This window comes from Pleurodeles waltl, chromosome 1_2 (assembly GCF_031143425.1).
Source record: "Pleurodeles waltl isolate 20211129_DDA chromosome 1_2, aPleWal1.hap1.20221129, whole genome shotgun sequence".
NCBI classification, from domain to species: Eukaryota; Metazoa; Chordata; class Amphibia; order Caudata; family Salamandridae; genus Pleurodeles; species Pleurodeles waltl.
Window position 1 is genome coordinate 473,153,512 of NC_090437.1, and position 14,878 is coordinate 473,168,389.

The 14,878-nt window shown below is 44.6% G+C and overlaps 1 protein-coding gene across 1 annotated transcript in view; it reads right to left on the reverse strand.

Annotated features, from left to right (window-relative positions):
* The window catches only part of SETD7 (SET domain containing 7, histone lysine methyltransferase), a 179,160-nt gene extending 167,569 nt beyond the window's left edge, over positions 1–11,591 (reverse strand). Inside the window, exon 1 of the mRNA XM_069240973.1 lies at positions 11,094–11,591. Within this exon, the coding sequence (XP_069097074.1) occupies positions 11,094–11,133 (40 nt within the window). The 5' untranslated portion in view covers positions 11,134–11,591. The remainder of the gene's footprint in view (positions 1–11,093) is intronic.
* Positions 11,592–14,878: the final 3,287 nt, after the last annotated feature.

Sequence of the window (14,878 nt, forward strand, 5' to 3'; positions counted from 1 at the left end):
AATTCTTTCTGCGCCAGGCCTTGGGATCTGGCCATATTAGACCTTTCTACCCTGCTGACTTAGCATGACAGTACCGATGCTCTGGACCCTTGCCTACCTTCTATGACAAAAAGTGGAGGGCAACTCTCACCAACATGTGCTGCACTCATTTCCTTCTACAAACCTGCATCTCAACTGCTTTTCTCTGCGGAAATGTAAGGTTCTCGCCATCAGTACAATAAAGGGAACAAACAACCATCAACCCAGTCAACAGCTCTCACTCACACAATCATACTTGACATCCTAATGTTGGAACTATCCAATATAGGCTCTGAGGTCTATATGAGCAGACGAATCAGCGGAGATGTCACATGTGCAAAAGAACCTGACATCCCAATGTGCTTGTGTCAATTACACTAATCAGAGACTTCCAGCTATGGGGGCAAACGTAGATCACCTGCAAGACTGGGGAGATATGATCAATGAGGTGCAAAATCAAGTAATTAGAGAACTGTTTCAGTAGAACTAATATTAGATTTTATGGCAAACATGAGCAATCCGCAATCAGAATGTGAAGCTATTTGGGGGTTCTTTAAGAGCACTATGTCCAAGCTCCTGGAAACTGAATTTGCAGAGCTGTTGGAATTTGAGAGGGCTCATCAGATCCACGTAAAACGTTCTTCTTTTCCTTAACAGGCCCCACCCAGTGATAGCCTGTGCCCTGTATCACCAACATGCACACTCTGTGCTGCAACTGGCAAAGGAAAATGTGGCCTTAAGTTGGACAGCTTCCCCATACATGTTTCTGCAAATTACTCCCAGATGAATGCCTTTTGGAGATGTTTCCTAACACTCTGCCCATGCCGATGGCAATGGGACATTAGGTATACTCCTGTGGCATGCTACAGTGGTCATCACTGTCAAAGGGTGACCATCAGAATGCACTGACCCATAGGGCCTTATAAAATTCGATGGTGCCATGAACATATCCTATATGAAAGCATCATCCTCATACACACACTCAAAATAGGACAGCAGCCCTCACTCACCATAGGACCACTAATAGACTACTAGAGATAATGGCAACCTAGAGAACAGAGGGCAACAAGGCTTCAAATGTTAACAGTATGTCTCATTTTATAAAACCTTAAAAGGTGTTACATTACCTCAATATGAAACACTCCAGTGTCGCTCTGGTCCAGGGGACTCAGTTGTCAGAAAGAGCTAAGTTGATGAGGGAATGAATAGGTGCAGTGATCGGCAGAGTCTGCTTGTAGTGAGCACAGACGGATACTCCTACCTCTAAACCAGACTCGTGAGAAGATAGACTATCAATGCTAACGAGCAAATTTCTCTCTCAAAGAGTACTCGGCAGCTGCATCGATGGAGCCTGTAAATATGTCTTTGATAACCTGGAAACCATATACATGATCTTGATTGTAGACTTAAACCACGATCCTCACAATACATAATACACCTTGTCTGATGGACAGTTTGGAAACTGCTCTACCCCACTGACCATGACTAGACCATTACATCATGGGCACATAATCTTTCCTACCATATCATCTATTTTCTGATACAACCCTGGAGCCTCCCAGAAGTAACAGCATGTGAAACCCTTGCAGGAGGTATAAATGACCCTTACCCCCTACATCTCTAATTTCAACTAAACTCCTCCTCAACATGGTGCTACCGGTTAATAGGTACCAATACCCTAATGACTAAAAGATCCTAAAATCGCAGATCAGTATGTATAGGACTGACAATGCATGTTCAGTTTTATCAGCACAATTACTGTGTGCATCCAGGGAAGCAAGATGTGGAGGCTAAGTTATGAGAGATTCAGTGATTGCTAAAATGCATAACCACCTACATTGAACAAGAAAGGCTAGAATTATCCATTAGAGCCCAACCACATCATTTGTATCTGGCCCATCTCTGAATTTATGCCACCACCTTACAAAGGAACCTCCTGTTTATCTCCGAAATAGAATGGGCACTAGTGAAGCTCGAATGGCACTACTACAAGAGAAGTGAGCAGATTACTAGCACACCAAATACGTCAAAGGGAACTGCAGGGAGTGATTGCTGCTGTATGAGTCCAGAATGGCTCTCCATTGACCCATTTGATGGTGATTTCAGAGGCCTTCGCAACCTACTCTTAGTCATTAGACCATCCGGGCCAAAATGTCATGACACTAGGTGAATAATCCTTCCTCAGTTACCTACGGCTTCCCACGCAATCTACTTAAAAGGGTGAAACCTACTGGAAGGTGAAATAACCAAAGAGAAAATCATTCAGATCACAGTAAATCCCTGGGAAAAGAATGGTTTCTCAGTGAATTCCTTAAGAACAAGGAACAACTAGTCAAGGAGACCAAGACAACTGGTGGCCTAGGACACATCTCAAGCACAACAATAAACTAGATACCAAAAGAGGATAAGGACTACCTAGACTATAGCAGTATCTCTCTATTTAATAACAATATCAAGATATTGGCAAAAATATGGGCCATGAGACTGTGCAAGGTGAAATCTTCTCTCATACATAATTCACAAGTGTGGTTTGTACCACGCTGTTCCTATCAAAATCACCCATGCGGCAAGGTGTATCTCCTATGGCAGAGTCCAGTGAAAACACTCGCAATCTCACTAGACTCTGAGAAAGAGGTTGCATGAGCTCAATGGAGCTACGTCTTTCAGACTAGAGAGAGAGCAGGGCTGGGTCATGATTTCATTAATCAATTTAAATCGTTATATGCTGATGTAACTGCACAAGTCACCTGGGATGGCTTTCTCTAAGAACCATTTAGCCTTCATTGCGTGACAAGCTAGGGGTGCCCACTTTCTCCACTCCTCTTCCTTTTGGCTCTCGGAGCCCTGTTGGCTGCCACACATATGCAAAGCATACAAAGATTGTGCAAGGGATAAGGGACTGACACAAAATATGGCCAGGTGAAGTCGCTCCTATACACTGATGACATGTTACTGATAGCTACCGACCCTGAAGCGCCACTACATGCTTTTATGTCAATAATAGAAACCTTCTCTACCCCATTTGGTTACTAAATAAACTAGGGGAAGTGTGAAGCAGTGGATTTGTCACAGGTCACCACCAGAGCCTGACTCAGCCAATAAGTTATGTTGTGGGTAACCAAGGTTCTTAAATACTTAGGGATCAGACTCGACATGGGTTTTGTTTTATACAACATAATTTGCTCGATTCACTGTAACCTCTCAATGTGGGCTGAAGCTAAGCAGTGAAGATGATGACAGCTCCCTATTATAATTATAGCTTTGGCATTTAAAAAAATCTGCAAAAATTCACTCATTCTGATTTCAAATTCAATTCAAAACAGCTTTATTCTATTTTCTTAACAAGAAATCATAAAAGCAAACATGCCAATAAAATACATTTGTGTTGTCACAGGATTGGTAAAAATAGATAAAAAGTCGATGGTGAACATTATTACAAGATACTTTGTTTTTTCCTTATCCTTATCACAGAACATAAAAAGCTAGCAACCTTACAGCAAATCGCTAAATAGTTAGGGTGTTGTAAGATAGCAGGACTGGCCAACATTGCTTAAAATCCTGCTCATGTACAATAGGTAAGCTATAGCATTTTACGGTGCAGCATAAAAGGGACAAAAAGAAAATAAAGTGCAAGGCACATTGTGCTGTGCTGAGAATTATGAACGGCAGTCTGGTATGGATGAACTCCTTCAGTTCTGATTTTAAATTGTGTATCAAACAGAATCATAATTTGTACTAAAAATTGTTTTTAAGTAATGTTAAAGCGTTATAAATTGGTCATTTGACTCCCCTCAAAAAGTAATTCACTTTGGGTTGCTACAGTGGAAATAAGGTGCCAAGTTTGTTTGTGCGTTCTTGGGAAACCCATCCTTTGAGTCGTAGCAGGGCCACGAGTGTGCATTCAGTGCACTCCTTTGAGTTTCCACAAGAATCCCCAATTTGGAAGGTAGTGGCTACAATGTGATAATGTTGTCCTTCCTTACACCTTCATAGCCCCATACCCTGAGAGGAATTGCTACAAACACCAACGCGCACCACACCATGGACAATGTTACTTTCTTGGCCACCAGTTTACCTGGTGGCACCACCTACAGTTTCTGGATAAATCCCGCACTCAATAGCGACAGCCACTCCTTACTAATGCTGCATCCAAACCTAAACACCTGCTCATACTTTTACCTCTACCCATTCTCGCTCAGATACAGCAGGTACCTTGGGCCTCCATTTTGTTTTTTTTCCTATCTCCCCTCTTAAAATATACTAATTTCACTGGCAAAGCCCCTTCCTCCCCCTACTCACACCCCTAGTGCCTTGTTACAACTCAATAAGAACTCTCCCACAAACACAACACTCCCTGGACTTGATGTTGAGAGTAGCTGTTGATTTGCCAGTTAGAAGCAGTGCTCACCTACCTATAGTGTGGTATGCGTTCGCTGCTCGACGCTAATGTTCCGAACCGTGCCCCAATTTATCTACTGTTTATGTATGTGGTTGTCCTTTTTCTAATGTAATCCTGCATGATTCCATGGACTGAAGCTTTCATGATGGGGTTGCTCAGAAGGAAGACTGTTCTGCTCCTTGCACTTCTAGAACAAAACAATAAAGATTTGTAAAAAAGTGTACTCTCTACTCGCGTGTAGGGATTTTTTTTCCGTGTCACCATAGGAAACTTTGGGGCGCAACATGTCAAAAGACTGAGTCCTCTTTGCCTCCAGAGGCCCTCCTTTTGAACCTGAACTGCCCCTCCACACATCCCTAAAGAGTGGGCATACTGTCTGAATATTTGTTCGCTGTTAGCTCTCCTGGCACAAAAGAAAGCATAAACAACACATATGTCTGCCTCAGTAGGCGCAATCCTCAATTTACGTTATTAAAAAACATTTCCCAAGATCCACAATCCAACGTAGTTTAAAAGCACCCAGCTCCCGGATTCATATTACACCGTACACTCCATGGCACAGTAGAGCAGAGCTTGTGACAGCGGCTATTTCAATGTGTCCCGTGTGCATTCCTTCCTTCGCGCGCTCTCAAGAAGGGACAGGTGGTCGAAGACTGAGCACTAATCTCAGGCCACGAATAGCGTCATGTGACTGTAATCTCCCGCAGCCAACTGTAAACACCACAACAGAAACCTGGGGGCAGATTTACAAAAACAAATCGCCCAATGCAGCGACCATATCTGCTCCGAGGAGCTGCGCTAACAGAAGAGAGCCGCGCAGAGACATATTTTCTGAAAGAGGCCCGTTCCAGTGGCGTAACAAAATTTAAAGACCGCCTGCCCCCTAACCCGCAAGGTACCTGTAGGGGGCCCCCACCCCCTGAACACAGTCAGGGGCCTGCCGCCCGTGCACAGTGTACTGTGCTGAGCCCCACCCACCACGGTGCTCGGGGGCCCACACCAGACCGCGGGCTGCGGGGGCCTTTGTGACGCCACTGGGCCGTTGCTTCTCTCTTCCCTGGTGCTCCTTCAGGCTGGCTAGCGCCACTCGCACCTTTCCAACACAAGGCAAAGGTATGCGCGTGCTCTCTTGCATATGTTTGTACTGAGCCTAGTCATTTTTAAAGCATATAACCCCTTGGATGTCTGCTGTATGTGCAGCCCACGTGCAATATGTGAAATGTAAGGAGAAATAAATAAAAATCTCCTACTTTGAAACTTCCTCAAGGAGACATTCTATTTTGATGAATAACCTGGTCTAACCCATTTTAGTAGGTGGGCTTTGTGTCAAAAACAGTGGGTGACCACCCATGAAACGCCCCTTTCATGAAAAGTAGCACAGAGCACTAGTTGTGCTTCAAAAGTGATACTTTTCCAGCACAAAAAATTCTCTCGCTGGAAAGTAAATATCATATAAAGTCCTGGAGTCCCTTTGACTTTGTGGCAACGCAAATTTTTTATAAATCTACCCCTTTATTGTCACTTCAACTTTGACGTTTGTTATACTGCTGCATTCTGCCTTTGCTGGAACACATCTTAGATTTTGTCTTTACTGAGGAAGACATATGGTCCACACATAAAGGTGCATGTACCTGTCTGTCAGGGTTAATTTGAAATGTGAATGTGAAAACAGAAATGTACATCAGATAGGCTCAGTACTGGAGAGACAGGGATTCTGCACAAAAACGCCTATCCAGAAGCATACCCTCTACAAAGGAATTAAAAGCATAGAGCTCTGCTCACAGATTAAGCTTCGTTGTTTGACGGGTTTAATAAAATATAACATAATCATAAACAATACATTTTATAACTTTATAATATAATGTTTTATGTAAACGTTGAAGCCTCTGGATACCTCCAGGGTTTGAGCGCTATGTAAAACACTATAGGAAAATAGGTTACACATGTGATGTTCTTTTGTAATGAGAGCCTCCCAAGTGTATTTTTCCTGACTATTTGAAAATGCCTTTAAGTAGTTGGTCAGTTTTCCAAGATGTCCAATTAGCTTGTGTTCGTGAACAAATTAAGGCAGCACAGAGAGAACATTACTGATTGACTTTCGAGGCACATTCTTTTCTCTTTCAAATGCTTTTGCCAGTTCATAATTGTATCTAAAAAATAAAATGACACGTTTGAAAAAAAACATATTGTTGTAAAAGCTGTTTCACTAATACATTGCTAGAAAGCTGACCCCATAATAGTCTAATATTGGGTGTTGCCTTCTAGTTCATCAACACAGGTCACCCTCAATGTAGTTTGTTTTTTTGCAGTGCTTGCTCTGTAACAATCATAAGAGTCAGGGACTAATCCGGCCAATTTATTTCTTAGTGTGTCAGCTGCTGGTGCTGACCACTGCAATTAACAGTATCGCCCCTTTTCTTCTGTCCCTTTCTCCTGTCGGCCCTATTGCTAGTTACAGCCGTCCACTGACACAAAAATGGATTTGTGTACCGCTACACATATACCAATCCACATGTTACAAAATATGCCATTAAGTTCAAATATATACTGTTCCGCATACATGACGAAATGGAGGAATTTTGCACTGCTCTATGGATGGAGTGAGTAGCTTGTGGTGTGCTTTATTTTGGTAGGATTGACAATGCAGTTGACAGCTATATGTCAGCAGGGCCGGCTTTAGCGCTGGTGGCGCCTTGTGCGACAGTCTTTTTTGGCACCCTCACCCCATGACCACCTCCTCAGATTCACTCACCACCACCCGGAAATTATGCCCCTTATCTCTCCATAGCCCCCCTTTCACATACATTCTTTTATTTTAAAGTGCTTGTAAAGGCTAGCTTTATTAATCCACTTAGCTATCCACATAAAATAGAGTTCTGTACTTTGCAGCAGGCATATTAACCCTCTGCGCCACTTTATGGCGAGCCTAAGCTGCCGCTAGACAAAATATTTCTCTCTCTCTCTCCCTAGCAGGAACATTAATCACAAGAGGTATCTTAACATTTTAATTGTTTCCTGAAGGCTGGATGCACAAGAAACGTTTCAGAAGGTGCTTTTAAATCACAAGTTTCGTAAGTCATTGCTAAACACAGCGTGAGGTAAGCACCCCCCAATCCAGGTCAGTACCCAGTGCGGGTGCACCACTCGCACTGCCCTAAAGCCGGCCCTGAATGTGAACATCACTAAGTGAGGGGCTTCCGCACAATCCACATGTTGGGAGCCAGAGGTTGAGTGCTTCCACAAAAATCTGCACGCCCTCCACACACCTGGATATTTGTTTTAACTCGCTGCATAAGCTTGAACTTTCAGGAGCACCCATATGACATTAGAATGCTATTACACAGTATTATATAAATTGCTAATTTATGTTTTTATTTCTCTAGCAGCTGCACAGATGGGAGATGGACTGTCATGAACCTACATGGATGTTTAGGTGTGGTTGGACGGTGCAACTGTCACCTCTCCTTTTAACTTACACCAATATTATTCTATAGTTGTTCCACAAAAATATATATGTATGACCATAGTATTTACTTATAACCTTTCACATTACCATACAACATTCCTTTAATGCCAGACTTATTGGCATTGTCAATGCATGTTTTCTTTTACGTTCTGTTTTTTTTGTAGTCCAACATTATGATAGGAAATAAACTGCATAGACATACACAAGAACTCAAGGAAAAAACTAACAAATTGATAGGATACCTGCCTGCCATGGGTTAACTTGAGAATGTCTATGTGTTCTATGTGGAGTCCTAAATCTAAATGTGTCCATGCCCTCCTAAAATCCCCTTGTACCACATGATTGAATAGTTCAGCGTGCTGGGGGTATAATGCTGGCCTGGCACACCTTGGCTTAAGAAGCCTAATTGTTGGGATGTCAGTGTCTCAGCCTGCTTGGGGATTTGGCATGGCCTAGTCAAAGCCTTGCGTGCCACTGATACCACAGCCCCTATGCAGTGTTAGATGTGACTTTTTTTAAATGAAAATATGTGTTTTTCTCTCACAGGGAATAATGTCTTTAACACGCAGCACAACAGATCAAAACAAACTAAATTCAAAATGAGGTCAAGACTATGCAAGCCCCGGGTCACTGGCTTCATAAGCACATCCACACAGAGATGAACTGCCTCCCTTCAGAAAAACAACTTCAAGTCTACCTTTACTGAGCTCTCTGTGCACACTCCTACAAATTAAGTAGCACCTGGAGGAAATTCAGTTTACAGTTAGAATATATATTAGATTGTGTTTTAGAAACATACCTCCCGTTACTAGATGTATGTTTATGGTAATTCGCGTACATAGGGCAGACTGTAAAACTGGGTTAGGCGAATGGGTTGGATATGTAACAAGGTGAACTCATAGTGAGAGGTATGTGATCGACAAAGCAGGATAGAGGGATGCATAGTATTTACATTTCAGGGTCAGGTGACAAAATACAGGATGTATGCCTAGTGTTTACATGAAGCAGCTTGTACAGATACATGGTTTCACTTAAGGTGTAAACTGGAGACTGCTTGTCCGGACAGGCCGTTCCAGAGGCGAACTGCGCATCTAGGCTGTAGGAGCTGAAACTTGAGGGTCCCCTCTGAAAAGTACCTGGAAACCCTCCTCCCATCCCCACCCCCCCCCCCCCAACACACACACGCCCCCCACCAAGACCCAGTCATATGCCTGCCGCCCGTGCACAGTGTTCGGTGCTGAGGGGACCCCTAGAGCTCGGGGGACCCCCGCACCGCGGGGGCCTTTGTTACGCCACTGGGCTGAGTAGAGATAACATAAGGAGAATGTCTACTCCTCTAGTACGATTCTTAGTAGTGGTATGGCCCTTCAGTCCGTGTTTAGTAGAGTTGTCCACATTGTTGCAGGATTCTATGTCGATATATACAGGGGTTAATTACAGCACGCTGCGCACTGGTAGAGCCGCTCACGAGCACATGTGGACTTAAATCACCTACCACAGACAGAGGGAACAAAGGCAACAGGAAAACAATAGCAGACAGACAGGGAGAGTGCCATCTTATTCCCTTCAGTGGCACAATATATAAAATAAATTAAATAAAATTGTGAAAGGGGTGGCATTGGGCCCTTGCCTTGTATTTTTACTACAATCTTCTGAACACAGACTGGGACAAAACGATGCCCATTTAAAATGCTGAAGTGTCTGTCCTCAGGCATTCCCAGGTCTGAGTATTTCAGTGATATAGCGTCAGATTTAAAACAAACAATTGTTTAAAAAGATCGGTTAGATATGGGCGCACAATGCATTGCAAACCTGAATAGGGGAAAGGCCGATGTCTGACTTCAGCCAATAGGTTGAGAGGCACCGTAAGTGACAGCTCCTTCATACTTCTCAAGTTACCCTTGTCTCGTGGGCAGTCTTGTGAACCTCTAAAATAGTCATCCAAGCCAGTGCATATAAATATAAAGTGCAAGCTGAAGCAGGGTTTTGACGTTCTAGGGCCAAGATCACCCACAACGGCAAAAGGCAAGATGTTTGCAGTCGTGGTTCTGACCCTTTCTGTCTTTTCCTGTTTAAAGGGCGCATCCTTGTGTTAGCACATGATATGTAGCATGCTTTGCCACTACGACTACCTGCCATTTCCTGATCCTTACCCTTTGGAAAAACCCACAACTTTCCAGAAATGCCTATAAACTCTTGCTGGCCAAGCAGTAAGTGAAAAGGATTTTGTCAATATTAAAGTGGGAACAAATAATATTTGGAGAGAAACAGGCACACAAATAAAGAAGCACCTACGAGGAAATGTGAGAGTTAAGTGTAGGTGTCAGCTTGTTAAGTGTGTTTGTCAGAAAGTTACGTGTCTGTCAGATGCGTTGCAGTATTTTTCCTGACACGACAGAAAGCACTGGCTTTCAGACTGCATGCGCCGCAGGCACGACGCGTTGCACTTGGCGTGTCTTTATAGCTGCAACGCTGCCAAATGTGACAAAAGAAAATAACGAACTAACACTGAAGCGGTGCTGGGCCCGTCTGAGAGACAGACGCGGTACTCTGCCCCTCCGCCGTGGTAGACTTTTCGCTCCAGTGTTTGGTGAGCTGGGGCTGCTCGGAGACCGGCAGGGTGCAGCGTAGGAGGGCGGCTTTGTACTGTAATTGCATTTCTTCAGCACTGCGGGGCAGCAGCGGGAGTGTTAATTACAGCGCAGGGGGGACAGCTGAGGGCAGTGGGCGACAGGCAGCATGGCAGGTGCGGGGGATCAGCAAGGGGGCATGGCAGGGGCAGTGCATGGGCAGCAGCTGTGCAGGCGCGCAGCACCAATGCCATCAATGGACCTGGCAGGGCAGCTGTCCGTCCAGGCATGGCATGGCACAGTTCGCTGGTAGGTTTCGTGCATTAGCGAGGCAGCTGCTTGGCAGGGGTAGTGCGCGGGGAGCAACAGGGTACGAGAACGGAAAGGTCCGGGTGGGTCGTGTGACAGGGGCAAGGCTGCTGCAGCTCCGGAAAGACTGAGAAAAACAAAAGGGCACTGAAGAGGGGGGCACACGCAGCTTAACCTCAGCCTGGCCTACAGCACGCACGCAGGGCAGCAGCAGACCCCTCTGCCTTCTACGGAGCTGCCAGTGCGGCCGCAGCTGTTGCATAAGGAGTCTCCGGCATGTGTCCCCCCCCCCCCCCCCCCCCCCCCCCCCCAACAGCCAGGACACTGTTACCTTCCACCGTCTCCTCCACCGTCTCCTCGTCGCTGTCCATGGCGGCGGGGGCCCTCGCGCTGTTCGGGCGAGTCGCGCGAGCGAACAACTCTCTTCTCTTTCTGTCTTCTTCTGTCAGTTCCTGTCTCCTCTCCCTGCCCGGGGGTGCGAGGGGGGAGGAGGGCTGTTATTCGTGTCTGGCTGAGTGCGGCCCGTGCTATCTCCCTCTGGGGCGTTGCGCCCTTAATTCCCCTCCCCTGTTGTTTATTGTTACAGTTGTCTCTCTATCTGTGCTTCTCTCCCTGTCTCACTCTCTCCCGGCGCTGCTGCTGGACTGTAATGTCTCCTCTTTGTCACGGAGCAGCTGATGCACTGACATCATCCTGCACTGCTGCCCGTGTTCTTTCGCTTATGCAATTCCAGTCCCCCAAAGACTGGCAGCTCTATGCGCCACCCAGGAGCCAAAAATATAGAGCACAGCAGCACCGGCCCTCCTTCTACAGCATAATATCGCAAACTGGGCACCGACAGGGGCGTTGCTAACATTGGTGCAGCAGGTGCAGTGGCACCAGGTCCCAGAGCCCCGAATGGCCCATGAAACCCTGATAATTGTAGTAGTTTACTTCCACAGTAGCCGCCAAAGGGGCCATGTTCTGTGCATGCGCCATGGCACCAGAAATCCTTGCTAAGCGAAGGGCACAGACCAGAGAAAGTTTTAAAAGGAACACAATAGAGGATAGGTGTGATTCTCCAGGGGTCATTACATGTCCACTAAAATCTTGTCGGTGTCCTGGCTGACTGTAGAGTGGCCTCTACCGGGGCCTCACAAAGTGATGATAAAGTTGTGTTTGTAGGTGGCGGGGGTAATGTAAATCTTTAAAGAATCATCAGTCCTTTAAATGGACAAGTACTATGCACTTTTGTCTAGTTTGAGAGAGACCAGGGACCTCTGTACTTGTGCAGTACTTTTAATAGATCAGTACTTCTCTGTAGCAAAAACCTACTCTGGGTTATTGTAGGAAATCTGTCTTTTCTGGTAGTCATCTCCTTTTGGTGGATCCTATATTTTTGCTGGCGTTAGAACTCTGTGCAGTTTAACACTGCTAACCAGTGGTAAAGCGCAGGTCGCTCCCTCTTATTACATGGTCGTATTGGAATATTGCTAATTGGACTCAAATTACCTATACAAAATGGTACAAAATGTATCCAGGGTCTCAACATTAAATGTCACTAGTGGACTACAGCACCTATTATGCCATCCACTATAGTGATAGTGTAAAACACAGCTTCAGACCTACCATTATAGCTTGACTGTAGCAATATAAACACTGCAATCCAACCTGTCAAAATGAACCCTTTTGATAGGTCAAAACCTCCCTTTTAATTAATAATGTCACTCCTACGTAGCACTTGGAACCAACAAGGCAAGGTGAATGGTATTTAAAAGTAGGACATTTAGGGGGTTATTACAACTTTGGAGGAGGTGTTAATCCGTCCCAAAAGTGACGGTAAAATGGCGGATATACCACCAGCCGTATTACGAGTCCATTATATCCTATGGAACTCGTAATACGGCTGGTGGTATATCCGTCACTTTACAGTCACTTTTGGGACGGATTAACACCTCCTCCAAAGTTGTAATAACCCCCTAAATGTTAACATGTCCTTACAGTGACTAGCACACAAAGGGCATTTTTCACTGTGACAGCCCTAGCTGTCCTTTGTAGAAAAACAGAGAATAGATTAAAAATCCTAACACTGTATCTCGGGAACAGGACTACCCAGAAAATAATTAAAAATCTATTTTCCAATAGTTATTAAAATCCAATTCAATGGCCAGTAGGATTTCTAGTAATTATTAAGGAAAAGTAGCTTTTAAGAAAGTTGCTTTTTTCTCTGCCTGAAGTTCCTGGAGGTTACATTTTCATTTGCTCTCCCACTTCTGCCAGCCAGTTATTTGCATTTGAATCATCGGTTTACCGGGGGGGTATATTGAGTGCCTCAAAACTGATTTTTAGTGTTAGGTGTGGAAGGACATTAGGATTACCATAATACATTCCTCACATACACACTCAGATCTCAGATCCCAAGTTTAGTGTGGACGAAGAGTTTCAACAGCTTGAAAATGCCCAAGTGGGTAGCTTGGCCCCAGGAATCTTTATCCCATTGGTTAGGGAGTGCCCATGAGTCATCCCCTTCCCCGTTAGCTTGTGCCAGGCATACATGTGGTATCTCTAGGCACCCACTTCAGAATACTCCTGGACCTGAAGAAGAACAGACTAGGAATGGACTTGCTGTCTGTGACCTGAGAAGGACTGGACCTGTTATTGTACCCAGGACAAAGAAGTGGACTCCACGGGTCAATTGGTTGACCTCCTGTTTAAACTAGAGGGAAACAAGTTACAAAAGACCTTTCCTGCATGTCCCCAGCTGATCAATGGCAGCTGGACCTTGGCTAGACCCTACTGTTGGCCTCTACCTGACGCCCTCTGAGTCTCTAATTGCCTCCTTTGAGTCCTGGGGGAGGAGCTCTAGAATTGTACTTTTGTAATGGATTGAGACAACCCTTTTGCTGCTATGCCTTACCCATCAGTGCCAAGCCTTTTTTTGGCTATTTGGGGTAGTTTGTGCTTAGGACCCCATAACCTTTTGTCTGCATAAGATATCCACGCCAAATTTGTGTCATTTTGCCCCACAAACTAGGGATTCAAAAATGTACTCAGGGTTTGTGGATTCCCTTGGAGGGGCCAGAGACATTAGACACAATACAGCAACATTTTGTTTTTTTTGGGAAAAAGTGCTGCAGAAAAAACATCTGTTTTTTTCCCTGCAACTGGCATCACCAAAGAGTTTGCTGTGATAAAATCACAATCTTCCCATTTTTCTGGAACAGGCAGACTTGAATCAGAAAATCAAATTTTTCAACACAGATTTGAATATTTACTGGGACATAGCCCATTTTCCTATTTTCTGTGCTTTCAACCTGATTCCAGTTAGTGGTAGAAATGGGTGTTGAACCAAAGGTGGATTCCATAAAGCTATATATTTAAGAAAAGTAGGCAAAATTCTTAATTCAGCAAGGGGTCATTTATGTAGACCAGTGGTTCCCAACCTGTGGTCCGGGGACCCCCAGGGGTCCGTGAAGCCTCCTCAGGGGGTCCGTGACTGCTTAGAAAATTAAACAATATTAACAGATTAGATCCCAGCAGTCAGTGGAGGGGGTCCCTGGATTCTAATAATGATTCAATGGGGGTGTCCGGGTTACAGTAATGATAAAGTGGGGGTCCACAGAAGTCAAAAGGTTGGGAACCACTGATGTAGACCCTTCAAGATTTTCCCAAAGAAAGTAACAGTTGAAATAAAAAAAATATTGAAATTGGGTTGAAAAAACAGCCATTTGTGTCTACTTTTTCATCTGTAGCTTCTAACTATAGCAGATTTTCAAAAGCAATATGCTGTTACGTTCGCTGCTAACCCTCTGGTTGTGGGGATATATAGGGCTTGTAGGTTGACTTAGAACCCTAGGTACCTAGAGCCAATAACTGAGCTGCACTTTGCAATGGTTTTTGTGTACCAGGTACACAGTAATTCATTTGGTAAAATATAAAGAGTGAAAATTAGGTATGAAGAAAACCTATGTATTTCCGAAATGGGCACAAGATATGGAGTTGGGAAGCAGTGGTTATTTGCACATCTCTGAATTTGGGGTTACCCATACTAGCATGTGAGTTAGAGAGCATTTGTCAAAATGACTTCTTTCTTACACACTGTCTTACATTTGGAAGGCACAAATACAGAGAAAGACA